The following is a 27,598-nucleotide window of genomic DNA, read 5'->3' on the forward strand; positions in this document are numbered from 1 at the left end:
GCTTGGGTCATTAAAGTTCATCACTTTTGCAGTTGAATTTTTGCAGGTGAATTTTTGCAGGTGAATTTTTTTCAGGTGAATTTTTGCAGGTGAATTTTTTTCAGGTGAATTTTTGCAGGTGAATTTTTGCAGGTGAATATTTTTGCAGGGAAATTTGGAGGATAAAAATTCAGTGTCATAAATTCAATGTCTAAAAATACTTGAATTCTGATGATACTATATTTCTTCCATATGACAGAGCCTTGAAAGAGTGACAGAGACACTTTTTATGAACTCATCTGTAATGTGTCACCTTTTCTGTAGAATGAAGAAGTGCTTCCCTTCTTTTAAAGTAAATACAGGCTTACAAAGATCCTCTAAACAAAAAATCCTCGCCTGCAGAGAGCAAAATCTCTTAAATAAATGGGGGTAAGCGTAAGCTGAAGCCATCTGATGTTTATGTTCATGAATATAACACACTGAAACATTTTGTCTTTGTTTTTATTGTTTATTAAAATACTTTTAAATGTCTAGTTTTAGTTTAAGAACCATCTAGTCCAGCAGGTGGCGGTAATGCACCTTAAAGCTCTAACCGCCAAAGAAAAACCCCAAAGAAGAAGAAGCCGCGAAGTTCCCGCTTCATTGCGTTTGTGTTTTAGTTTATTTTTCTTCCTCATCTAAAGTGAAGCACTAAGGTAACTTTGATCTGAATTCAGTCAATCTTGAATTTAGCTCCTGAGTGAAGTTTTCTGTTGCTCTCCTCGGTCTCTGTTGTCAGTTATTTGTGAACCAGTTGAAAGAAAAAGCCTCTACATCAAGTCAAGCTGCTATAAACTAATTTACAAGAAAATATTAACAAATGCTAATGAAACACAGAGAAGAAAACAGTGTTATTATTAGAAGAAAGCTTTTAAATTAGCTAAGTGTAATCAGAGTTTCTATTATTTTATTAGTCTGTTACTAAGCGCTAGTTAGCATCTCTGTCACTGTGTGGCACCTGCATAGTTTTTGAATGCAGCGTGCTATCCAAGCTAGCTAGCTAGCTAGCTAACGCCAGCCATCATCAATATAAGGTCAATTCCAGCGCCAAAAAATCCAAATATGTTGGCGGTAAAAGTGCTATAATGAAATCAATTTAAAAGAAAGGTAAAAAATAAATGTATTCCAGACTAAAACACAGCTGCCTTTGTCTTATCAGCAAAGTTGTGTCAGCCCACAGGGCATGTGATTGTAAAAACTGGCCTCACTCTGAGAGGCCTGTTGTTAGAATCATTTCAAAGATAATTTGATAAATTCTGATCAGTATTCAGTAAATGAGCCTGATTAACTGTTAGCAAAATAATAATGATAGGCCAGAGATACCAGAGATTCATTTTTAAAACAAATACAGCCTCGAACCCCAAGAGGGGATCTGTGTTTTAAAAGTACTGCAGAGTTTTTTAAAATAGAATAGAATAGTCTTTTATTGTCTTTGTACATATTCAACTAAATTGTGGGTGCTCCACACCAACTGTGCATGGAAAACAATATAAATAGTAAGACAGTAAGAATAAATTAGAGGACAGGTTGCAGAATGCTTGAAAGTAGTGCAATGGACTTGATATAAGTAGAGAATCGGAGTGTGACTGAGTGATGAGGGTTACTCAGATCATGGCTCAGATTTCTACACCCACTCAGATAGGATAATCTTCCACGGCACACCTGATCAGTTCTCACGGCACACGTATATATGCCGCGGCACAGTGGTTGGGAAACACTGTACTCGTTTATGCAGGTCCATCGATTGTTCTGTTTTTGTTCTTTGCCAGGGCTTTTTTTAAAGAGGAATTGCTCTCCTGGTACTGGTGTGCCATACTGCTGAATTTGGTATCGGTGCTCAAACCTTTTGTGTATGTTTTAAACAAGTTGCTCACCCAGGGAAGCTAAAATTTGTTGTTTGTGCTCTCAGATGAACATATGAGACACTTTGACTCTTCAGTGCAGTGTGGAGCCTAACAAAGTTCTGTTTTGTGTCCCAGCTGATCAGCAGGAGGAGAAGAGTCTGACGGAGCAGCAGGGGAACATTTACGCTACTTGGACTCAGCTCAGCCACTGCAGAGAAAACAATGAGTTCGACAAAGAAGGTGACAGATACTAGTGTTAAGAAATACTCCATTAACCCTTTAAGGCCTATTGGAGCAGGAATGCTCCGTTTTGCGTAACAATTTTAAAATCCCGGTAGAACTGCACTTAAGCTAACACAATTATTTTATTTAGGAATAGTTGTACTTACATCTTATGCCATCAGCTTGCCCTAGGTCACGTTTCCTTCCACATATGTATTTGCAGAAATTGCATAAAAAGCACTTGCAGCAAAAAAACATAATATACCAGAAACACGCTTTGCTGTTCATAGCACTTCCTATGTTGGAATAGATGCCAGCGCGAACTATCACATGTCCGACTTTACCTGCCAAAACCTGCCTTCAGCGACACCTATACTGGTGTTTTTAAAAGTCATGTTTGACTTTATTCTTTTCTGTATTGTTTCTGGGATGCTTAGAACTCAAACTGCACTGTTGGTAATAGTTTATTTTGATGCACATGCTGTTTGTTTGCAAATTTGCATTATAATATTTATTTTTGTTTTTCCTCAAAAATGCTCAAAAACAAATTTCCTGTGGTTGGAAACAATGTGCAACTTTTTTAAATTTACAGTTTTGAGGGATACAATTTTCTAACTACAAATATGTGTAAAAAACAAAACAAAAACAATTTAAATTTTTTTGTATTTTATTGCAGTTTTTTTGCACTTTATGTAGTTACTATGGACTTAATGCATAGATATTATTAACATTTGGGATATAATGGTCATATTGATGTATAGCAACTTGAAATGCTCCCCAAAATGGCATTAAGGCAGGGCTCTAGACTAACTTTTTGCCGGTACGCCTAACTTTAAAAAGTTAGGTGTACCAGCACAAAAGTTAGGCGCACACAAATTTTATAATAATTTATATAATATAATGTGTTTTTCTGGATACACTGTGCTTTTTCAGCATTCAAAGATTGATGACACCGTGTCAGAGCACTGGCTATGAATTTCAGAAGGATCAGGCCTTAACTTAACAGAAAAGTTAGCAATAGTTCTTTTCCTATTACAGCTACATCCACTTCTGTCGTGCCTAGGCTGCTCACTAGGGCTGGGTATCATCACTGATTTCTATAATCCATTCGATTCCGGTTTTCAAAGTCCCGATTCGATTCAACTTAGCCTCAGACAGTCAGAAATATTATAATTCTGATCATTTATCAGTACTGACTTCTTCAGAATTGTGAACATCACAGCAGATGCCTTTGTGTGAAAGTAACTGAGAATAAAACACAGAAAAACATGAAGGAGATTTTCCTTGTCTGGCTTTTTATAGCAGATAACCTTCAAAATATTCTACAATGTTCTGCATATAAAGTTTAAATTTCTTCAGTATTGAACAACAGAAAAAATAGGCTTTCTTGTCCGATGTCATTTAAGTGAAAAAAAGAATAGAAAAAGACAGCAGCCACAGCGCCGTAAACAGCGGTAGACTGGTGGGTAATAAGCGAATGAATAATACAGAAAACAGAGATTGGAGACGGGAAACTGTTCTTGAAGTACAGAGAGAGAGAGAGAGAGCTAGCTGTGCATGAAGTGTGATTTTAATAGTCGTGGAAGCAAAACAGCAAAATTCATGACGACATTGATCAAATGTGAAGCGCAGTTTGCTGCTTCTTTTGCTGCTGGCTCAGTGAATTTTGGTTGGAGAGACAAAACCTGCAGCTCAGAATCAGCGCAAAAAGACGTAATCACAGCGTGGACCGGACGCATCAGGATCGCTAAGCTGAGAAAGCCGAGAAAGACAAAGCTGATTCTGATGCGTTGGCTCTGTGTTTACGTCTTTGTGTGGAGTCCGTGTACCTGCTCTCATTTGCTGTTTGGTTGTTGTTGAAATGGTTTTGTGAGCTTTAATCTGAGAATCTGGCGTTTCTGGCAAAACACAGTTATATTTAAAAGTCGATTCAGGATTTAATGAATTGATATCGCTTTATTCAAGCTACTCACCTCCCACTTCCACCTGCACTTTCAACTGGACCACGGCCAATCAGAGAGGTCCCGCCCCTTACTATCTCTGATTGGTTTAGTCCACGATAGGGGCATAATGTGTGTCTGTTGTTGACCACAGGGAAGGTTGCAGATTTTTTTTTTTTTTTTTTTTTGCTACCCGAACATTTGGTCGCACAGGTGCAAGCAAATATATTTTTTAGTCGCACCACTGAAAAATTTGGTCGCATTTGCGACCAAATTGGTCGCACTCTAGAGCCCTGCATTAAGGGCATGTAAAAATTAGAGATGGACCGATCCGATATCACGTATCGTATCGGTTCGATACTGACCTAAATTACTGGATCTGATATCGGAGAGAAATAAAAAATGTAATCCGATCCATTAAATTTCAAAAAAGCACCTCACAAAACTTGCGACATGGCGTAACTCGGCTCATAACCGTAGCACGTCGGAGCAGTGTGCTCACGTGATAGAGCGGCTGTGTGTATTTGTAGCCTCGCTACCAATCCGGCATTTCATCTCCGAGGAAGTTATCCCAGAGAGAAGTAAAGCAAGTGTGTAAGTTCGTCTCTGAATGTTTGTAAAGCATTCCTGCGATGGAACATATATGGAGCGACTGCCTCTTCTCTCCCCCTCCCTCTCCTGCTGCTACTTCAGTCATGAAATCATGATCAGCTGATCGGCTTTTCTGTTGCGAGTCCGTCTCTCTTGTTTGTTTATTGCCCACTTCGCGCCAGAAAGAGGAAACCAGCAGCTGAACAACAGCAGCACGTTTAACCTTGATAAGCTGTTGTTAGAATTTATTTAATATTACTTTCTACACCAGGATCCTTTTCTAGCTGACGGCTGGTAACTGTGCAGGGGCGGATCTAGCAAAGTTTAGCCAGGGTGGCCGATAGGGCATTAACAGGGAAAAGGGGGCACAAAGACATCCTTTTCTTTCTTATTCTCATTTAAAATGTCTAGATTTTAATAAATAATTATCTGAATCTTACACCCAAAGTTTTAATCTGATGTAAAATGTATAGAAGTCCATGACTGTATATAGTAACTAAGCCTAATATACCCTAGTAAGCTTTACTACTTTTTCCTTTGGGAAGGTACCATCTGTGCAGTCTGCAATTCTGTTGAAGAAAGATGTTGAATCTATTTAATTATTCTTGAAAAATAATTGATTTCTGTGAATCTTTTTTCACACTGCATCAAATTAAAGTTGATTATGTTGATTAAGCATCATGAAGTGGAGGGTGGGTGATTCCCTATCTATTTTTTTTTTTGCTGGGAGTTTTAGAGCCCTATTATTTAGGTTACTTACTCCTTAAAATACCAGAATAGGGAGGATGGAGTAGGATTAAGTGTATTAGATTGATCACTATTACTGAACTATGAAATATTTGGGTGCTGTGTATTTTTTGCATACAGGTATAACAGAATAGCTTTAGTGTTTTGTTTTTTAACTTGAGTATGAACTTATACAAAAACAGCAAGATATTAAAAAAAAAAACAGTTCTGTTGATTAAAAAATACGGATTCATATAGGTATCGGCAGATATCCAAATTTATGGTATCGGACATAAAAAAGTGGTATCGTGCCATCTCTAGTAAAAATATAAACATAAGCTCTTGGTTCTATGGTAGGTCTTAAAGGGGTAAAAGATGAAGTACTGATATATATATTATGCAAAACTAACTGAACCTTGTGCTATATTAATGTAATGTAATATTCATGTAATAATACAATGCCTACATTGTAGAGGGTGACTTTGCCTCTAAAGAGGAAAATGGGCAGGGAAGAGGTTAAAGTGGGATTCAGCAGGATTCAACCCTAAAATCAGCTGTAGTGGCTCAGTGTGGGGAAAAGAGTCACAGCTCACAATCATTTCTATTGAGAGCTCCAGTCGATGTTCTTAATGTACAGGCTGTGATCAGCTGACCTGCTGCTCTCTGTGGATGTACACAACTGAATTCAACCAGATGTCTGCAGATGTTTCATGAGTTGTCCTGGCTGATTTCCATCCTCTACACCAGGGGTGTCAAACTCAACTGCACAGGGAGCAAAACTCAAGGCACACTTTAGGTTGCGTGCCAAACAAGATAAACATTTATTGAACACACTAAAACCATGTTTTTTAAACAGAAATATGAATAAAAACAGACAGGAATTTTATTCCAGAATAAATAAACTTAAAAAATCAACTTTAACTTTAAATGTTTTGATCTTCATAAAAATATATCCTGTCAAAATTATGCAAGTTAGAAATATGAACATGCTGCAAAAACCCCAGAAAAAATAAATGAAAACATACACAAGGTTGGAGCTGCATGTAGACGGAGCTGGGGCATTGCTGCAGGAATGGAACTAATAAACTGTGCAGGCCATTCAGTGTCGTACTTTGCCTTGAGTCTATCATTACACTGCAGCTCCATCTGAATCTGCACAGGTGCAGTTTCCACGTAAAGAAGAAGCTTGAAATTCTCTTTTTGTGCTTCACAGTCACCAAAGCGCCGCGAACTCAGTGCGCTCAGTTTATCAGCAAAGTGCGCCGACTTGGTTCAACATTACTTGGCAACAGGGAAAGTGAGACAGGTTGCACTGGTGCATTTGTGACAGCTTCACTTGAAATGCCTTCACTGCATCATACATGCCATGTCCATTGTTAAATCTCCCAATTCTTTTGATCTTTGGGCTGAAGGAAGGACAATACTCGGTGTATAAATGCTCAATCAACAATCTTTTATTCCATACAATTCAACACTTTTGAGCATAAACCATCCGGAGGGGAGATGAGCGCGGGAGGGTGTCCGCCTGATCTTGAAGCGTCTGAGTGTTTCTCACATTCTTATAGCTTCAGCCCCCCTCCACCTAGTCATAAAACCTAAACATTCACATTCTTTCTCTCTTACGGCGCCTAAGTGATGGCCTTGGCTCCCTGTTTTATCTCCTCCTGATGAGATGGGGCAGAAAACCTCTCCGGTATGCTCTGTTCTCTTCTAATCAGACAAATAAGGCCATGACTCTCTGAAAACAGTATTTCTTATACCTCAGCAGTATAATGCATCATAAAACAATATCACTCATTCACAATAAATCAGCAGTCTAATGTAATACAAATCAGTTTAATAACTGTAATAGTTGTCACCTTCTTCAAAGTCAGGAGAATAATGCAAACTAAAACTACATAATAATTTCACTATCTTTAATTAGGGGTATAACGTGGCATAAGATAATATAATAATCTCACACCATGAACTGACAGATTTCCTTGCTGAGCTCAAAAACTCTATTGAGAACTTTTTCCCAACTCAGCCAACGGAACTCTGTATGATAAGGATGTCACCAAACTCTGAATCATAGAAGGATGAAATTGACGGTGATTTAAACCTTTAAACTCAGATAAGATTTACGGTTTGTGTTACAGTGATCGTTACATGCTCCATTTATAGGACTTTACCACACAGCCTGGTGTATGATGCAGGATTGGATTTCATGTGTTACTGTTTAGGCTCAAATCAATTTGATCTTTGAAGCCCGCAGTGATGAAATAACTCCCCTCAAATGACTTAAACCAAAAGTAACAAGCCTGTGTTGAAAATGTAAGGAGTAGAAAATACAGATTTTTTTTTTTTTTTAATGTAGCGAGTAAAAGTAAAAAAAAAACGTCAGGTTACAGTCAGACTCTGACATCATCCTTCACTGAACCAAGCTAGTAACTGTTACATATGATTTATTATTATCGAATAAATTATACAATTATAGAAATATATAATAGGAAACAAACAGGAAATATAAAAAAGTACAGACCTGGTAAACATTTATTACTATTCTGAGTGTGTTAGCATTAATATTTGTGTACAAGCAGGAGGGATGGGCATGATTTTAGAGTGTTTGAACAATGATTAATTATCTTTAACAGCAGGTTGGATGTAATGTGTTACTACTACCAGTAGGTGGGGATAAGAGACCTTTAAGGTGTTTGGTGCCACACTCCACCTTCAGGTTTAAAACTAGTGTTAATGGAGGGAGTTTGAAGCTTCAGTTTGTTTAATGACTGCATTTCACTCACTGCCTCTGTTTGTATCTCTGTCACTGCAGGACCAACATGGACCGAGAAGTCAGCGCTCTCAGGAGGCCGACAAACCTCACAGAAGAAAGAGAGAGAAAAAAAACACCTGTGACGAGTGTGGGAAGGATTTTACCTGGAAGTTTAAACTAAAACAACATCAGCTCATCCACACTGGAGAGAGACCGTTCAGCTGTGACTTGTGTGGAAAGTCGTTTTCCTGGAAGAATTCCCTGAAAACACACCAAGTCATCCACAGTGGAGTTAAAGCTTACAGCTGTGATCAGTGTGGCAGAGCTTTTATTCACAGTAGCCACTTACAGAGACATCTAGTTACCCACTCTGGAATTAAGGCATACAGCTGTGACATCTGTGGAAAAACGTTCAGCCAGCTAGGGTACCGAAATATACACCTACGCATTCACACCGGAGAAGATGTGTACTGGTGTGATCAGTGTGGCAAATACTTTACAACAGACACACAGTTACAACGCCACATGTTTACCCACACTGAGGAGAGACCTTATCAATGTGACCTGTGTGAGAAGACTTTTAAAACTCCACAGTACCTGAGACAACACCAACAGATCCACACCAGAAAGAGACTCTACAAGTGCAGTTACTGTGAGGTTTGTATTTTTATTTTATTCTTGTAAGTTCAGTCTGACTGTTTGGAACAAGTCTGCTCATTAAATTGTGTTAGCATGTTAGCACTTCTGCTGCACCGAAGAGTAGCTCTGAGCCATTATTCAGGTTTTCATTTCATTTAAGTGTAAGTCAGATGTTACTGTAATATTAAATAAGTATTGCTGTAGTATTATGGTGGTAGTATTGTAGTTATTGTAGCCCAGTAAACTGAGTGTGTTAATCGAAACAGTAAAATGTAATTGGACGTCTGCAGAGATGCTCTTTATTTCAGGCGACTTTCAGGATAAAAGTGTTGAAGGACTGACTTACACGGTCTTTGTGTCTTTGTTTAGAAGCAGAGCGACACAGATGGATCCACTTCTCAACCCTGTCATCGCTGTGGTGGTGGGAAAGACTTTCGTTGTGACATCTGTGGAAAAACTTTCAGTCAGCAAGCCAGCCTAAAAATACATCAACGTAAACACACTGGAGACAAACTGAAATACTGCAAAGAATGTGGGAGAAGCTTCCCCACATCAGCTGAGTTAAAACAACATGAACTCTTTCACAGTGGGGTCAAAAAGCACCTCTGTGATCAGTGTGGGTCATCCTTCACCACTGCAAGTCAGCTTAAAACACACAAACGAGTCCACACAGGAGAGAAACCATACAAGTGCAGACACTGTGACAAAAGCTTCTCACAGTCAGGTCATCGTAGCAACCATGAACGTACACACATGGAAGGAAACTACAGCTGTGAGCAGTGTGACAAGAGCTTCAGTAATCTCAGTTCATACTCTGCACACAAACGATCCCACGTTACTAATAAACTGTTTCACTGTTACCACTGTGCCAAAACATTCACTTCATCATCTGCTCTGTGCAAACATCAATTCAATTCAATTTCAATTCAATTTTATTTATATAGCGCCAAATCACAACAAAAGTCGCCTCAAGGCGCTTCATAGATACAGAGGAAAAACCCAACAATCATATGACCCCCTATGAGCAAGCACTTTGGCGACAGTGGGAAGGAAAAACTCCCTTTTAACAGGAAGAAACCTCCGGCAGAACCAGGCTCAGGGAGGGGCGGCCATCTGCTGCGACCGGTTGGGGTGAGAGAAGGAAGACAGGATAAAGACATGCTGTGGAAGAGAGACAGAGGTTAATAACAGATATGATTCAATGCAGAGAGGTCTATTAATACATAGTGAGTGAGAAAGGTGACTGGAAAGGAAAAACTCAATGCATCATGGGAATCCCCCGGCAGCCTACATCTATTGCAGCATAACAAAGGGAGGATTCAGGGTCACCTGGTCCAGCCCTAACTATATGCTTTAGAAAAAAGGAAAGTTTTAAGCCTAATCTTAAAAGTAGAGATAGTGTCTGTCTCCCGAATCCAAACTGGAAGCTGGTTCCACAGAAGAGGGGCCTGAAAACTGAAGGCTCTCCCTCCCATTCTACTTTTAAATACTCTAGGAACAACAAGTAGGCCTGCAGAGCGAGAGCGGAGCGCTCTAATAGGGTGATATGGTACTACAAGGTCATTAAGATAAGATGGGGCCTGATTATTTAAGACCTTGTATGTGAGGAGCAGGATTTTGAATTCAATTCTGGATTTAACAGGAAGCCAATGAAGGGAAGCCAAAACAGGAGAAATATGCTCTCTCTTTCTAGTCCCTGTCAGGACTCTTGCTGCAGCATTTTGGATTAGCTGAAGGCTTTTCAGTGAGTTTTTTGGACATCCTGATAATAATGAATTACAGTAGTCCAGCCTGGAAGTAATAAATGCATGAACTAGTTTTTCAGCGTCACTCTGAGACAGGATATTTCTAATTTTAGAGATGTTGCGCAAATGGAAGAAAGCAGTCTTACATATTTGTTTAATATGTGCGTTGAAGGACATGTCCTGGTCAAAAATGACTCCAAGGTTCCTCACCGCGTTACTGGAGGCCAAGGTAATGCCATCCAGAGTAAGAATCTGATTAGATACCATATTTCTAAGATTTTCAGGGCCGAGTACAATAACCTCAGTTTTATCTGAATTAAGAAGCAGAAAGTTAGCGGCCATCCAGGTCTTTATGTCTTTAAGACATTCCTGCAGTTTAACTAATTGGTGTGTGTTATCTGGCTTCATGGACAGATAGAGCTGGGTGTCATCTGCATAGCAGTGAAAATGTATGCTATGTCTTCTAATGATACTGCCTAAGGGAAGCATGTATAATGTAAACAGAATTGGTCCTAGCACTGAACCCTGTGGAACTCCATAATTAACCTCAGTGTGTGAAGAGGACTCTCCATTTACATGCACGAATTGGAGTCTATTAGATAGATATGATACAAACCACTGCAGCGCAGTACTTGTAATACCTACAGCATGTTCTAATCGCTCTAATAGGATATTATGATCAACAGTATCGAACGCTGCACTGAGGTCTAGCAGGACAAGCACAGAGATGAGTCCACTGTCAGAGGCCATAAGAAGATCATTTGTAACCTTCACTAAAGCTGTTTCTGTGCTGTGCTGAGCTCTGAAACCTGACTGAAACTCTTCAAATAAACCATTCCTCTGCAGATGATCTGTTAGCTGTTTGACAACTACTCTTTCAAGGATTTTTGATATGAAAGGAAGGTTGGAGATTGGCCTATAATTAGCTAAGACTGCTGGGTCTAGAGATGGCTTTTTGAGTAAAGGTTTAACTACAGCCAGCTTGAAGGCCTGTGGTACATAGCCGATTATTAGAGATAGGTTGATCATATTTAAGATCGAAGAATTAATTAATGGCAGGACTTCTTTGAGCAGTTTTGTAGGAATGGGGTCTAAAAGACACGTTGATGGTTTGGAGGAAGTAATTATTGAAGTTAACTCAGAAAGATCAATTGGAGAAAAAGAGTCTAACTTAATATCAATGGTACTAAGAGTAGCTGTAGATAATATTACATCTGTGGGATGATTATTGGAAATTTTTTCTCTAATGATAAAAATTTTATTTGTGAAGAAGTTCATGAAGTCATTACTAGTTAACGTTAAAGGGATGGTTGGCTCAAAAGAGCTCTGACTTTTTGTCAGCCTGGCTACAGTGCTGAAGAGAAACCTAGGGTTGTTCTTATTTTCTTCAATCAGTGATGAATAGTAAGATGTTCTGGCTTTGCGGAGGGCTTTCTTATAAAGCAGCAAACTATTTCTCCAGGCTAAATGATGATCCTCTAGATTTGTGACACGCCATTTCCTCTCCAGCGCGATCACGCAGGGCTGAAACCGTTCCCATCACAGGACGACAGCGAATCTGAAGAGAGAGAAACATCCTCTTCTGGTTTCAGAGTCCAACTTAAAACCCTGGAGATCAGGCTCCACAGAGCTCAGGTCGGCTCTCCTTAAGTTTAAGTTAAAGTTCTAATGAGGCTGTGAATCAAACTGTTCCTATAGTTCAATGTTAATCTTTATAAATTGTTCTTCTGTAGTGTTTGTGTTCAGTCGTTACCTTTTTTTTCAGTGGTTGGATTAAAAATCAGTTTCAGTTGAAGTTTTTATTGAATGTATTTTGTTAAATAAAGTTAAAAAAATGTTAAATAAAGAATTGTTTGAACGACAAAGATTTTGAGCCATGATGTCATTTCCTGTATTTCAGAGTAAAGACTGAAGTGACGAATGGAAACATGTTTACAGTCATGGAATAAACACTGATGGGTCATCTGTAGGAAGTACTATTGCTGACCTGACAGACTCGACCTTGTTTACAAAGAAAGAAAGGAACTGATGACATGTGTCAGCAGAGGCTTTCAGGGTTGTTTAGAGTAGAGCTGATAGTCTTAAAGAGAACACGGCGATTTTGACAATTTAACACAATGATCTGAGAAAAATGTCTGTTTCTCTCATTTTCACCGTATTCTGATCAAATTTCCAACATTCTTTTAACATGACCGGTACCGGTCCGTGAGTCGTTTGGTACCGGGCCACGAGAGTTGAGGCTCAGGTGTGAAATGTATGGTTTTCAGGGTTTTTATCGGTTTTCAGTGTTATTTTGTTAGTGTTTTTATCGTTAACTCGGTTTTCCTGGGTCTTTTCACGTGTGTTATGAATAAATCTTCTTTTTTTCGGTATCGGTACTAGTTTTATTTTGTTGAATTTATCCGCAACACCTTAAAGGCCGGTCCGTGAAAATATTGTTCCGTGGCGCAAAAAAGGTTGGGGACCGCTGCTGTAAAGTATAAAAAAAACCTCCTCCCCCTGCTACGCCTCAGTAATCTAATGTATTCATCAATTGTTCTCTTAATTATTCAAAGTTGGTTCAACTTATCATGTTCTGGGTTCTATCCTTTATGTATTTAATCTTCAATTTTATTTATTTGTGTAAGCGATATTTTTGACAACCTTTAACACACTTAAAGAGCCGCTTTCACCGTCTTCCCTCCAGCTGTTTCCTGTTGCTCGCTCTCTTCTTCTCTTATCTGATCATCTCGAGCACATCTTGTACAACACTGTTACTTTTGCAGGCACACATTCAGTTACAAGCTCAACCACATTTTGCCCTATATACAGTGGGGCAAAAAAGTATTTAGTCAGCCACCGATTGTGCAAGTTCCCCCACCTAAAATGATGACAGAGGTCAGTAATTTGCACCAGAGGTACACTTCAACTGTGAGAGACAGAATGTGAAAAAAAAATCCATGAATTCACATGGTAGGATTTGTAAAGAATTTATTCGTAAATCAGGGTGGAAAATAAGTATTTGGTCACCTCAAACATGGAAAATCTCTGGCTCTCACAGACCTGTAACGTCTTCTGTAAGAAGCTTTTCTGTCCCCCACTCGTTACCTGTATGAATGGCACCTGTTTGAACTCATCATCTGTATAAAAGACACCTGTCCACAGCCCCAAACAGTCAGACTCCAAACTCCGCCATGGCCAAGACCAAAGAGCTTTCGAAGGACACCAGGAAAAGTATTGTAGACCTGCACCAGACTGGGAAGAGTGAATCTACAATAGGCAAGCAGCTTGGTGTGAAAAAATCAACTGTGGGAGCAATCATCAGAAAATGGAAGACATACAAGACCACTGATAATCTCCCTCGATCTGGGGCTCCACGCAAGATCTCATCCCGTGGGGTCAAAATGATCATGAGAACGGTGAGCAAAGATCCCAGAACCACACGGGGGGACCTGGTGAATGACCTGCAGAGAGGTGGGACCAAAGTAACAAAGGTCACCATCAGTAACACACTACAACGGCAGGGAATCAAATCCTGCAGTGCCAGACGTGTTCCGCTGCTGAAGCCAGTGCATGTCCAGGCCCGTCTGAAGTTTGCCAGAGAGCACATGGATGATACAGCAGAGGATTGGGAGAATGTCATGTGGTCAGATGAAACCAAAGTAGAACTTTTTGGTATAAACTCCACTCGTCGTGTTTGGAGGAAGAAGAATACTGAGTTGCATCCCAAGAACACCATACCTACTGTGAAGCATGGGGGTGGAAACATCATGCTATGGGGCTGTTTTTCTGCCAAGGGGACAGGACGACTGATCCGTGTTAAGGACAGAATGAATGGGGCCATGTATCGTGAGATTTTGAGCCAAAACCTCCTTCCATCAGTGAGAACTTTGAAGATGAAACGAGGCTGGGTCTTCCAACATGAAAATGATCCAAAACACACCGCCCGGGCAACAAAGGAGTGGCTCCGTAAGAAGCATTTGAAAGTCCTGGAGTGGCCTAGCCAGTCTCCAGACCTCAACCCCATAGAAAATCTGTGGCGGGAGTTGAAAGTCCGTGTTGCTCGGCGACAGCCCCAAAACATCACTGCTCTCGAGAAGATCTGCATGGAGGAATGGGCCAAAATACCAGCTACTGTGTGTGCAAACCTGGTAAAGACCTATAGTAAACGTTTGACCTCTGTTATTGCCAACAAAGGTTATGTTACAAAGTATTGAGTTGTATTTTTGTTATTGACCAAATACTTATTTTCCACCCTGATTTACGAATAAATTCTTTACAAATCCTACCATGTGGATTCATGGATTTTTTTTTCACATTCTGTCTCTCACAGTTGAAGTGTACCTCTGGTGCAAATTACTGACCTCTGTCATCATTTTAGGTGGGGGAACTTGCACAATCGGTGGCTGACTAAATACTTTTTTGCCCCACTGTAGGTGTCTCACTCTCCATATGTTTCCTGTCGACTTATTCATGGCATGAATATCTTTAACACCTTCTGCATCACTACTTGCTAAGCAAAGACAAAGCAAAATGTTTCACCTCTACCCTAGAAATAAATCTACGTAATATCTGTGACCATAAGCGTGCATGCATTGACCTTTTACTGCACTCTAAGTCACCTTTCACAACAGATCATCTCTTCATGAGCACTTTTTCAGTATGTGTAAGAAAGTGTGCATTATAACCGCTTATTCTACTAAAAGATCAAAGAGAAAGCAAACATTTTCAACGTCACTTCCTCTGCCTCCGATATCGGTCATCCTACCTTTTCGACAGATTTAAAAGCCTCTAAGCCCAGGTTTGCCCACCTTGCTGTTCAATTGACCGTTCTCTGTCCAGGACAGCGGCCCGATTTCTAAGTCTTATGTTAATTTATAAGCGCTTCCCGCAGCTTAACAGGAAGCTCCACTTAACCGGCATCTAAGTATCCCACTTTTTTTTTAAACAATGTCTTTTTTATTAAGAGGTTTCCTTTTGTACACATAAACATCAACATATATATTATACATATAGACAGAAAGAAAAGAGAAGGATTACAGATGATCTGTACATTAAGGGTTTTTTTTTTTTGTGTCCGTTTGGATCTATAGCCATCAGAATTGTTGTCTTAAGGCCAAGAAAGATGCCAAGCGGATTTATTTTACCAAGTGGATCATCATGGCCTTGCGATATTGGTCCATTTGATTGACCTTTATTATAATTATGAATTTATTTTATTTACAGTTGCTACAAACGGGACAGACATGACTGGGGGATAGGACAGGGAGAAAGAATGAAAGAAAGAGAGGGAGAGAAAGAAAACCAAAGGGGAGAAGAGACGGTGAGAAGGGGGGGAAGAAAGAAAAAAAACAAAAAAAAACAAAACAAAAAAACACCTGGGTCACCTGTATGGAGAAAAAAACCAGAAGAGAAAGCAAACAACAAAGAGCAACATAATAAAAAAAACGGCACCATCACAATAAACTAGCTAGCAGTAGATACTAAATAATAAACGATATTGTGCAGCACGCAAGATAGACAGCGCACAATGTGCTTTGAGGCAGCAGCCAAGAAAGCTGTAGTCCGCGTCTGTGAATATCCGTGTGTACACCTGTGTGCATACCTGTGTGGATCAGCGCGCTTGTATTCCAAAGGTTTCTCCATGTAACGATCTGCTAGAGGGTGTGGGGGGGCCACAGCCCCGTCCACCAGGGCATGAAGCAGGTATGGAGGAGAACAAAACTCCAGACATCCAGAGGCCCCCAGAACACAACAGACCAAGGAAGACCAACAGAGGGGCAGCCGTGCCACTGTCCCAGTAAGAGCTGAGGAGAGTCCCAGATGAGGGCTCACTCAGCAGCCACGGAGCAGAAGCCAGGGGGAGTTGCAGTGACGCGCCCGTGAGCTCTGCCGGCAGCCAGCTGTGCCTGAGTGACCGAGCCCCAGGCCGAGAGGCCGGGGGCACCCCACCTCCGAAGTGGCCCGAGCGAGCCCCAGGCTCCAGGCCCCGATAAGCGGCCGCCAAGGAGTGAGCCGGTGTGTACCCGGACGCCCACCCCCAGACACAAAGAACCACCAACGCACTGACACCTGAGGGAGTCCGCCACTGGCAGGGGAAGTGGTGGTGGGTGGAGATAGGCCTCCAAACCTTGGAGGGCCTGAGATGTCCCCAGAGAGGTGGCGTCTGATACCCAACCTGACATATAGACACAAACATCCATTCCCACCCTCATGCTCTCATATGCACTTACTCCACACTCAACCAACGTGGAGACAGACATAAAGAGACGCTGTACACACGATCACACTCCCCAAGCGTACTCTACGAACCGGGTCTAGGTACCCTTGCCCCTGGAGGGGGGAACTGCACCCAGACCCAGGTGGTCTGTACATTAAGGTTAAGTAGTACATTTAAGCTGTGAAATGAGTCCAAAAATGTATCTTCGGCTGTGAAATAAAAGAAAAAAAAAGAAAAAGAAAAAAGGGAAAGAAAGAGAAAAAAAAAGAATATAAACAAATGTATAATATATCCCAAAGTAACATAATCCCTGCAAAACAATCCCATTCATTCCCACCCAGGTCACTGCCTGCACCCGCACACTGTATTTCCACACCTGACTTAAGAGAGTTCGCTGAAAAATTCTTATAGATTTTGAAAAGCATCAAGGAAGGGTCCCCACATGTCTTGAAATTTCCCAGTGGAGTTCTGAAGTGAGTGTCTTATCTTTTCCAGTTTTAGACAGGCCATGAGGTCATATAACCACTGTTTGTGAGTGGGAGGGGCAGCGTCCCGCCACCTCAGTAGGATTGCCCTTCTGGCCAACAGGGAACAGAATGATAATGCCTGTTTTTTAGAGGCCGGTAGAAGCACCTCATTCCCACTGATGCCAAACAGAGCAAGAAGGGGGCCGGGGGCCAGCGTCACACTGAGAATTCTGGACAGGGTACGAAAAACCTCTGACCAGAACTGAGTGAGATTGGGACAAGACCAGTACATGTGGACCAGTGAGGCTTCAGCAGTTTTGCATCTGTCACAGTATGGAGTGATTTCAGGGTAGATACGGGATAATATGGATTTTGAGAAATGGGCTCTATGCACCACTTTGAACTGGATTAAACAATGGCGGGCACATAGTGATGTAGTGTTGACATGTTTGAGTATAGAGGCCCATGTTTCATCAGAGGTTGTCATGTTTAAGTCTTCTTCCCACAGTGTCTTGAGCTTGGATGAAGAGGTATGTGTCAAATTTAACATTTTATTGTAAAGCAAGGAAATCAGCCCTCTATTGGTTGGATTGAGTTGTAGAATAGTTTCTAGTAGTGTAGGCTCTGGTGGAGGGCTTGAGCCTGAAATCTGGGAACAAATAAAGTGCCTGACTTGCAAGTATCTGAAAAAGTGTGATGGTGGAAGAATATATTTATTAGCAAGTTGTTCAAATGATGCTAGTTTGTTGGCTATGAATAGGTCCTTAAAGCAAGTTATTCCACTTCTGTGCCACTCCGCAAACCCACCGTCCTGGGTAGAAGGTTTAAAGAAATGGTTAGATGCAATGGGGCTGAGGAGGGAGAAGTCACAAAGTTTAAAATATTTCCTAAACTGGCCCCATATTTTTAATGAGTGCACCACTACAGGGTTGGGAATGAAGTTGAATGAAGAGGATGGGAGTGGAGAACAAAGTGCAGCTAGTAAGGATATACTGTTGTCACTATGCAATTCCATAGTGACCCAGTCAGGACAACCACTCCGATTATGGTAAAAATACCAAAACACCAAACATCGTATGTTAGCAGCCCAATAATAAAAACGAAAGTTGGGAAGTGCAAACCCACCCTCAATTTTAGATTTTTGAAGATGCATCTTATTGAGCCTTGGGCGTTTACCCTGCCATAGATAAGATGAGATGACAGAGTCCAGCTTATTGAAAAAAGTGTTGGGAATGAAAATGGGTATGGCCTGGAAAAGGTATAGAAATTTGGGTAGAATGGTCATTTTAATTGAATTGATACGTCCTACCAGAGACATAGAGAGTGGTGTCCAGTGGGTAAGGGACCGCTTCACTTGGTTCAGCAATGCACTCACATTTTCTGTGAAAAGGTTTTTATGTTTTTTTGTCACTGTGATTCCCAAATATGTAATTTTTGTCCTTTCAACTCTGAAGGGCAAGCAGGTGAAGTCTAACATACTGGCTTTGCTACTTAGCGGGAAGAGCTCACTTTTATTAAGGTTCAGTTTATACCCTGAAATCTGACCAAATTGACTAAGCAGATTCAATGCAGATGGTAGTGAGGCTAAGGGCTTAGAAATAAAGAGCAGGAGATCATCTGCATAGAGCGAGACCTTATGTTCTGTATTGTTTCTCCAAATGCCGTGTACCTCTTTGCAACTGCGGAACGCAATGGCAAGGGGTTCTATGGCCAGATCAAAAAGCAGGGGGCTGAGAGGACATCCCTGGCGTGTGCCTCTGTGAAGTTTGAAGGGTTTTGACAATTGGAGGTTAGTTCGTATTGTAGCAGATGGTTGAGAATAGAGTAATTTGATCCATGAAGTAAATTTCGCTCCAAAGCCAAATCTATCAAGGACTGCAAAGAGATAATCAAACTCAACTCGATCAAAGGCCTTTTCAGCGTCAAGCGAGACCACACATTCATCAGAGTCTGTAGAGCTGGAGTAGACTATGTTAAATAGCCTCCTTATGTTAAAATATGAATGACGACCTTTAATGAAGCCTGTCTGGTCTTTCGAAATAATTTTTGGAAGAACTATTTCTAGTCTACGGGCAAGTATCTTGGCTAATATTTTAGCGTCTGTGTTCAGTAGAGAAATGGGTCTATAGGAGGCACATTCCAACGGATCTTTTCCTTTCTTTTTAATAAGTGTAATACAGGCTTCATAGAATGATCGAGGAAGAGATCCTTGTTCCTTGCAGTCCGTGAGGGTTGCACTAAGCTGCGTGGACAGTAATGAAGAGAAGTGTTTGAAAAATTCTGACGGAAAGCCATCCGGACCTGGACACTTACCAGAATGCATCGAAGCTATAGCCAAGGAAACTTCTAACTGGGAGATGGGTTCATCCAGCCTTGTTTTAAGTTCTGTTGGAATTTCAGGAATGTTAAGTTTAGCTAAAAACTCATTAATTGCATTACAGTCAGTTTGGGACTCTGAGGTGTAAAGCTGTGAGTAAAAATCCCTGAACACTTCATTGATTTTTTCATGATCTGTGACTATGTTGCCATCTTGTGCTCAAGAACTTCTACTCCTGCACCATCGAGAGCGTCCTGACGTCAAACATCTGCACCTGGTTTGGGAACAGCACCAAGCAGGACAGACGAGATCTGCAAAGGGTGGTGCGCTCGGCAGAACGCATCATTCAATCAGAGCTCCCTGACCTGCTGTCCATCTACACCAAGCGGTGCAAGTCCAAAGCTAGGAAGATTATGATGGACCTCTCCCATCCCAACAATGGACTCTTCTCACTGTTGAGGTCTGGGAAGCGCTTCCGCTCCCTTAAGGCCAAAACAGAGAGAATGAGGAGGAGCTTCTTCCCCCAGGCTATTCGGGCCCTGAACCAGGTGTAGGACTGGACTCTCCCAAACACGTCACTATAAGACTGGACTCTCACACACGTCACCACACGCACCACCACACATTTCCTATAATCCTATAATTCCTATAATTTACAATCCTTATCTTTATAATCTCTTCTGCTATTTGCACATTTTTACTGTAAATTCCTAAGTTAATTTGTAAATTTTTGTAGTAAATTGTAAATATTGTAAAACTTTTCTTCTGTCATTTAATGGTCGGGCATTGTACAGCTACAAGCATTTCACCCCCATGTCATACTGTGTATGGTTGTGTGTGTGTGACAAATAAAATTTGAATTTGAATTTGAATTTGTTGTCGAATTTTAAGAATACTTTGCCTTCCCCGAGAACCTTTTAGAAGGCTCGCCAGTAATTTATCAGGTTTGTCACCATGCATATAAAATTTGGATTTGTCATGTAAGAGTAAACGTTCAGTCGAGTACGTTGTGAGTAGGTCAAGTCTTGTTTTAAGTTCTACACGCTTTTTAAATATTTCATGACTCTGTTTGAGAGCATACTGTTCATCAGTCTCCTTAATCTGTTGCATTAACTTGTTCCTTTCATGGGTGGACTGTTTTTTAATTCTTGCCGAATAAGCAATAATCTGGCCTCTGATATACGCCTTAAAGGCATCCCATACGACAAGGCTGGAAGTCTCTGGGGAAGAGTTGGTGGCAAAGTAAAAGCGTATCTCATCCTGGATAAACTTTACAAAATTTTCATCCGACAGGAGGGTCGAGTTGAAACGCCATTGTGCAGCTTTAACAGGAGGATGTGGAAGAGACAGAGACAAAGTAAGAGGGGGCGTGATCTGAAATAACTATGCTATGGTAGGCACAGGAGTGGACCTGCTGCAGACAATTAGTGTCAATGATAAAGTAATCAATTCTTGAATATGTATGGTGCACATGTGAAAAATAGGAGTAATCTCTTTTATGAGGATTTAGAGTACGCCAAACATCACACATTCCATATTCTGATAGAAAGGCATGAATGACAGATGCAGATTTGCTTAAAACATTGCTCTTAGTGGATGAGCGATCCAGGGCTGGGTCTAACCAGCAGTTAAAATCACCCCCCAGAAAAAGAGAGTAGACATTTAAGTCGGGCAAAGAGGAGAATAGTTGTTTAAAGAAATTCTCGTCATCTGTATTAGGAGCATACACATTTACTAGAGCAACAAGACTGTTATACAGTTTCCCACTGACAAGATAAGATAAGATAAGATAGAACTTTATTAATCCCTCGGGTGGGTTCCTCTGGGAAATTCGACTTCCAAAAAAAGCACAGCAACGACCGAAGTTACAGTTACAGAATTGTTATATATATATATATACACACACACACACACACACATATATAAATACAGAGACAAATATAAATAAAATATACAAAGGGGATAAATAGAATAAATAGGAATAAAAAATAAAAATACAAGTGAATTGCACATTTCAAGTATTGAGTCTATTGCACTGTTGACTATTTACAAAAAGTATTGCACAAGGTATTGTACAGTGAGGTGAAGAGGCACTACAGCTTAGTTGTTCCCCCCTCCTTTGTCCTCCTGTCTCCCCTCCCTCTCGCCTCCAGAGAGGAGTTAAACAGTCTGATGGCGTGTGGGACAAAGGAGTTTTTAAGTCTGTTAGTTCTTGTCTTGGGGAGAAGCAACCTGTCACTGAACAGACTCTTCTGATTGTTTATGGCCGTGTGCAGAGGATGCCCAGCATTGTTCATAATGTCCATCAGTTTCTTTAATGTCCTTTTCTCTGCCACTGTCACCAGAGTGTCCAGCTTCATGCCGACCACAGAGCTAGCCTTCCTGATCAGTTTCTCCAGCCTGGATGAGTCCCTCTTTGCTGTGTTGCTCCCCCAGCACACCACAGCATAGAAAAGTACTCCAGAAACCACCGACTGGTAAAACATCCTCAGGAGCTTCCTGCAGATGTTAAAAGACCTCAGCCTCCTGAGGAAGTACAGTCGGCTTTGGGCTTTTTTATACAGGTGCTCTGTGTTGCATGACCAGTCCAGTTTATTGTCCACCCACAGCCCGAGGTACTTGTACTTGTTGACCACCTCCACCTCCTCCCCCTGTATCTGAACCGGCAGTGGACCTTCTCTGGACCTCCCGAAGTCCACAACCAGTTCCTTAGTCTTTGAGGTGTTGAGTTGCAGGTGGTTTGTGTGACTCCATGCGACAAAGTTCCTCACCAGACTTCTGTACTCCTCTTCCTGATCATCCCAGATACACCCCATGATGGCCGTGTCATCTGCAAACTTCTGAATGTGGCATAATTCAGAGTTGTAGCAGAAGTCAGAGGTGTACAGGGTGAAGAGAAGAGGGGACAGCACAGTTCCCTGTGGTGCTCCTGTGCTGCTGACCACAGTGTCAGACGTGATGTCCTTCAGCCTGACGTACTGTGGTCTGTCGGTGAGGTAGTCGGAGATCCAAGCCACCAGGCAGGGGTCCACCTCCATCCTGTTCAGTTTTTCCTGAAGCATACAGGGCCGGATGGTATTAAAGGCACTGGAAAAGTCAAGAAACAGGATCCTGACCGTGCCTTTTCCCCCATCCAGGTGTGAGTGGGCTCTGTGTAGGAGGTACAGGATGGCATCCTCCACTCCGACACCCGCCTTGTATGCAAACTGTAGTGGGTCCTGGGCATGTTGTACCTGTGGTCGGAGGAGGTTGAGGAAGAGCCGCACTAGAGTCTTCATAAGATGTGACGTCAGTGCCACCGGTCGGAAGTCATTCAGCTCATTGGGCCGGTTCTTTTTGGGGACCGGGACGATGCAGGATGTCTTCCATAGGGCGGGCACTCTCCCCAGTCGCAGACTGAGGTTGAAGACTCGTTGTAGCGGCTCCCCAAGTTCAGCAGCACACGTCTTAAGCATCCTAGGACACACCTTGTCTGGGCCTGCTGCCTTTCTGGGGCGAAGCTTCCTCAGTTGCCTCCTGACCTGATCCACTGTGACACTGGGAGGTGTTTGGGAGGAGGGGAGGGGGGGAGATGTCTTGCTGCTGAGAGAGGGATTGGAGGAGGGGAGTGTCATGGTGTCAGGAAGGGGGGGAAGCGAGGGAGGCAGGAGAGTGGGGAGAGGACTCTGTAGTGAAGGTGAGGGTGAGGGTGGGGGGGTTGTGGGCTGGTCAAACCTGTTGAAGAAGTTGTTGAGTTCGTTTGCCTTCTCCACAGTCCCCCCCACTGTGCTTTTCTTGGTGTTGTGGCCTGTGATGGTTTTCACACCATTCCAGACCTCCCTCATATTGTTCCTCTCCAACTTCTGCTCCACCTTCCTCCTGTAGGTGTCCTTTGCTTCCCTCAGGCAGCGTTTCACCTCCCGCTGTGCTGCTTTCATCTCCTCCTTCACTTTGCTCCTGAAAGCCTTCTTCTTCATGTTGAGGACTATGACTATGACATATCTACCATATTTGTCTGCTATGACATTGTGGGCCTCAAAGGGAATGTTCTGCCTGACCAATATAGAGACCCCACGTGCCCTAGCTTGGAAAAGTGAGTGAAAACACTGGCCCCTCCAACGGGAGAAGAGACGGACATTATCAGAGGCCCTGACGTGGGTCTCCTGCAGGAAAGCCACGTCAGTGTTACGGTGTTTAACATGTGACAAAACCCTCCGTCTCTTGACTGGATGATTTAGACCTTTAACATTCCAGCTTAGAAAGTTCAATTGCAGACTCATCTGATTTGTAGAGCAAAGAAACTATGCACACTGGCCTTAGATGATAAGAACAGAATAACTTTACAGTGGGTGGAAATTAGTTCAGAACAGGTTAAAAAAAAGAACAGTGTATGAGGTTCAAAGCAGTGACCCTTACCCTCCCCAAACCCTCCCCACAACAGAAAATGGCTGCCAAAAAAAAGAACAAGAACAAGCAGCGAGCTCTTCAAACTTAACATATTTAGAGTGTTACTCCTCCTGTCTATGATACCAATGATCCTTAAGGGAGAGCTAGTTACTGGAGCTGGAGAGTGAATTGTTCAGGAGGACTCTCCCTGGCATTAACCTCCCTATTACTGTACCACCTCAATAAACTATGGTGAGGGCAAAATGTCTTGTGCTTAAGAGTCTATGCAAACATTACAGTATAATAATGATGGATTGGATTTATATAGCGCTTTTCAAGGCACCCAAAGCGCTTTACAATGCCACGATTCATTCACTCTTGCATTCATACACTGGTGGAGGCAAGCTATGGTTGTAGCCACAGCTGCCCTGGGGCAGACTGACAGAAGTGAGGCTGCCATATCGCGCCCTTGGCCCCTCTGGCCAACACCAGTAGGCAGTAGGGTAAAGTGTCTTGCCCAAGGGCACAACGACCAGGGATCAAACCGGCGACCTTCCGGTTACAGATGCGCTTCCCAACCCCCTGAGCCACGATCGCCCCTATATATCTATCTGTTCAGTCCAGATAGATATATAGTGTATATAGGTATACATGTCATCCGAAAATCCACAACAAAAGACCTTCAGAAAACCTAACACCTTGAAAGCAAAATATAAATGAGGGGTGGCCCAGGACTTTTGCACAGTACAGTAGTTGTGTACTATAGAAATAACAAGATAGAATACCTCCCACCACTTGGCACACTAATTGTGTTTTTCTTGACAGATGTTTGCCTAGATACCTAAACTGTCGTGGTCTGGGTGGTTTTCCACAGCATCAGCTCCTCCCCACTGGGTGGAGTCTTTGTTGCTCCTCACCTGATGGCAATCGTACCAGCAGTATTTATGACCGGCGCACTCAACTGGTCTTCGCCAGATTATCTGCCAACTTTAGTCAGTTCTCGGCCTCACGTCCGTTCCTTGGTGACTAATCGTGTGTGTTAACCGAATCTCTGTTTTTTCTCGTCAGCCTCTGAAACCCACCTACCAAGCTCTCCTGGATACCAGTTGCTGCCTGCCTCCCTGCATTGCATGCAGCACCCGCCTGGACCTCTCCTGCCTCCCCCCTCCACGCAACCCCCACCTGCAAGCTTGTAAGACAGCTCAGTGTACTATCCTTGGATTCACTCGCAAACCTCTGTGGGATTCCCCTGACTGCTCTGTCCTCTGTTTCAGTGCCCTGGCCCGCCACAGTTTCCCCTGCCCAGTACCTGCACCCAGTTATCCCTGCCATCTAGTTATCACCACAGTATTTTTCTCTCGCCTCAGACACCTAGTTTATGTTCATTGATTCAGTCTGCACTTTCTGTTAGCCTCTGAGCATTGTAAAAATAAATCTCTTTTCGTTACACCTCACCCCTGGCCTCCGGTTTTGAATCTGCACTTGAGTCCATCCCATGTCCACGGGCCACTGCGCCTGACATAAACGTTCCTGTTGTCTCCCATCACTGGTTATCACATGCAGTTGGATTCTTCCACATCCTCCAACAAGTGTTTCAACTGGCCCTTTATGCACTTTAATGATTTCCTGACAACTTATTCTGCTGATGGACAAATTCTAATCATCATTTCCAAAATTAATTGAATTGCAACCAACTGGACACCGCATGGAAGGAGGCACATTTTTTATAACAAAATTGCTGATCTGGTTGATGATATATAATCATTTACAGTTTAAACATAAAGATTAATTTAATGTTTACTCTTCGCTGCATCATTTTTGGTGTTTTTCAGTGGCTCAAATTTAAATTTTGCCTGCACGTCTTTCAAGTCGCCACTGTGTGGCAGTAGCACACCAACTGCAAAGAGACGTGATGCACTTTTTACACCCATGAAAACACAGATGGGGGTTTTTGTTCCGTTTTTGCAACGCTTGAACAATTTAAATATATCGCTATCACAATAAACTCTCGGGGATCGCAATGCTTTATGATGCACACATGAGAAGATTGTGCAAGAATACATGCAACAGCCCTCTGGCCATCTACATTTCACTTGTATCGATCAATAAATATTGAATTTCACACTTGAAACAATGGCTATCTCACCCAGAAGCATCACATTATTGAAAAGCAGAGTTTTACTTTTAGTTCCATCCAAGTGTTATCTGTGCACCAGATGGTACTCCCTGTAGTGTGGAAGTTTCAGTGGCACGGCCATCAGTCTGTTGGGATATTTTGAGAGAAGGGGAAGTGTCTGCATGGTGCCCATCAGCAACACTTCCCCAGTCTGTCTGTGCAACACTTTCCACTGTCAACAACACAAATGATGTCAGTTTGTGCCAGACACAGAGGTCACTCTGCAGACTAGATGGGCCGGAATCATGTTGTATTATGTTTCCAGTGCTCTTTATCCTCAAGGCCTCGCAGTGCTTTCCAGAGCCTCTCTGTTTAGAGGCTGCATCAAAAAGGTCTTTGTATTGCTTAGATTGAATGAAACATGAGAAAGTAGCATTCTCTAGTGGGCTGTGATTATCTCATGTGCCACAGGAAGAAGGAAGCAATGACTAATGGCTTCCATTGACTAGAAATCCAAATCACAAAAATTGGATAGCAATAACACACGGATAATATATCTGAACATAGTGTTCCCTCATGCAGAAGATAATGTATAGCATCCAGCCACCTACACTGTGATTGCAGTTTCAATTTCTAGGTGTTGCGGTTGTTGTACGTGCAGATTATACAGGGTAGTGCTCACGCTTGCTTTCCAGGCTTTTCATGAACACGGTTTTTATTGATTTAGGTGACTCAGCCTGGACGAATTCGGTAAATACTGGCTGCTTTCTGTCTTTCCTCTGGACTGTCAAACGTCTGGAACTCTTGACAGGCGGGTTGGATGTCCAGGCCTTTTTCAAAGAGCTCTGACTTCAGAATGAAATGCTATTTGTCCAAATTTTACGGAGAAAACATAACTTCATTATAAACAAAACAGTCACTACAAACAAAACTGACTTGAATGCAAGTCAGAATTACTTTTGTGCTCAAATAGTGTCCCAGGAGAGGCTTACTTCATTTGTTTCCTGTCTGCTGACAAGAGAACAGCACATGATTTGGATTTGTTTGCATTTTAAAGAAAACATCAGATACGGCAATATTAAAATGCAGTCTGAGGTCATGAAGGAAAAACTAGAGAGGATAACAGCTGGAATATTTAAATGGTGTACTCGGTATCAGTTGCAGAAAAAGCCTTAAAAACCCTCCTCATTGTATTACAAATGAGACAACTTTAATTTCATTCGAGGTAGAGTACATCCTGAGGAATGGTCTTCACATTCACAGCTTTTCTGTTGGATCCTGGCTTCTCCATCCTCATGATGAAAGTCAGGATCAGAGTGGAACAAGTAAACAACTGACGCTGCTCTCTGACGTTGTCACCCTGCTGCACCTTGTCTCTTGAATTGTTACATAAGAAGGAGTCACATGAATGCTCAGAATACAGCAAATTGTTTTTCTTTACCCCCACGCTCACATTTTTACCACATTTTCCGGCTAAAAGTTGTTCAGTCACTACATCGCACAACTCACGTCAGTGCTGATACTGTTACAGATCAAGTTTCGTTTATCAGTTTTACAGCAGTTCCTCCTATCTATCTATCTTTACTGTTTACTGCGTTGTCTTGTGTAATTTGTTAGCATCAAACAAATGTGTTTGTGTCAGAAAAGATTAAAGAAG

At 41.9% G+C, this 27,598-nt stretch overlaps 1 protein-coding gene across 1 annotated transcript; it reads left to right on the forward strand.

Moving 5' to 3' along the window:
- Positions 1 to 21: 21 nt before the first annotated feature.
- On the forward strand, positions 22 to 25,161 carry LOC146553968 (uncharacterized). Its single transcript, XM_085253220.1, has 6 exons — positions 22 to 132; positions 1,998 to 2,102; positions 8,154 to 8,750; positions 9,102 to 9,368; positions 24,894 to 25,017; positions 25,100 to 25,161. Exons 2-6 carry the CDS (start codon positions 2,085 to 2,087, stop codon positions 25,159 to 25,161), a joined length of 1,068 nt encoding a protein of 355 aa, XP_085109346.1. The 5' UTR covers positions 22 to 132; positions 1,998 to 2,084.
- Positions 25,162 to 27,598: the final 2,437 nt, after the last annotated feature.

The sequence above is a fragment of the Mchenga conophoros genome, linkage group LG18 (genome assembly GCF_057382185.1).
Source record: "Mchenga conophoros isolate Kocher_MC1m ecotype Shallow Benthic linkage group LG18, M_conophoros_male_GT1.1, whole genome shotgun sequence".
Taxonomy (NCBI): domain Eukaryota; kingdom Metazoa; phylum Chordata; class Actinopteri; order Cichliformes; family Cichlidae; genus Mchenga; species Mchenga conophoros.

Bases quoted from the DNA above. Each gene is read 5' to 3' on its own strand.
- LOC146553968 (XM_085253220.1), top strand. The intron at 8,751-9,101 runs GTTTGTATTTTT...GTCTTTGTTTAG, and splicing joins ACAAGTGCAGTTACTGTGAG to AAGCAGAGCGACACAGATGG. The intron at 25,018-25,099 runs GTAAGACAGCTC...CCTCTGTTTCAG, and splicing joins CAACCCCCACCTGCAAGCTT to TGCCCTGGCCCGCCACAGTT.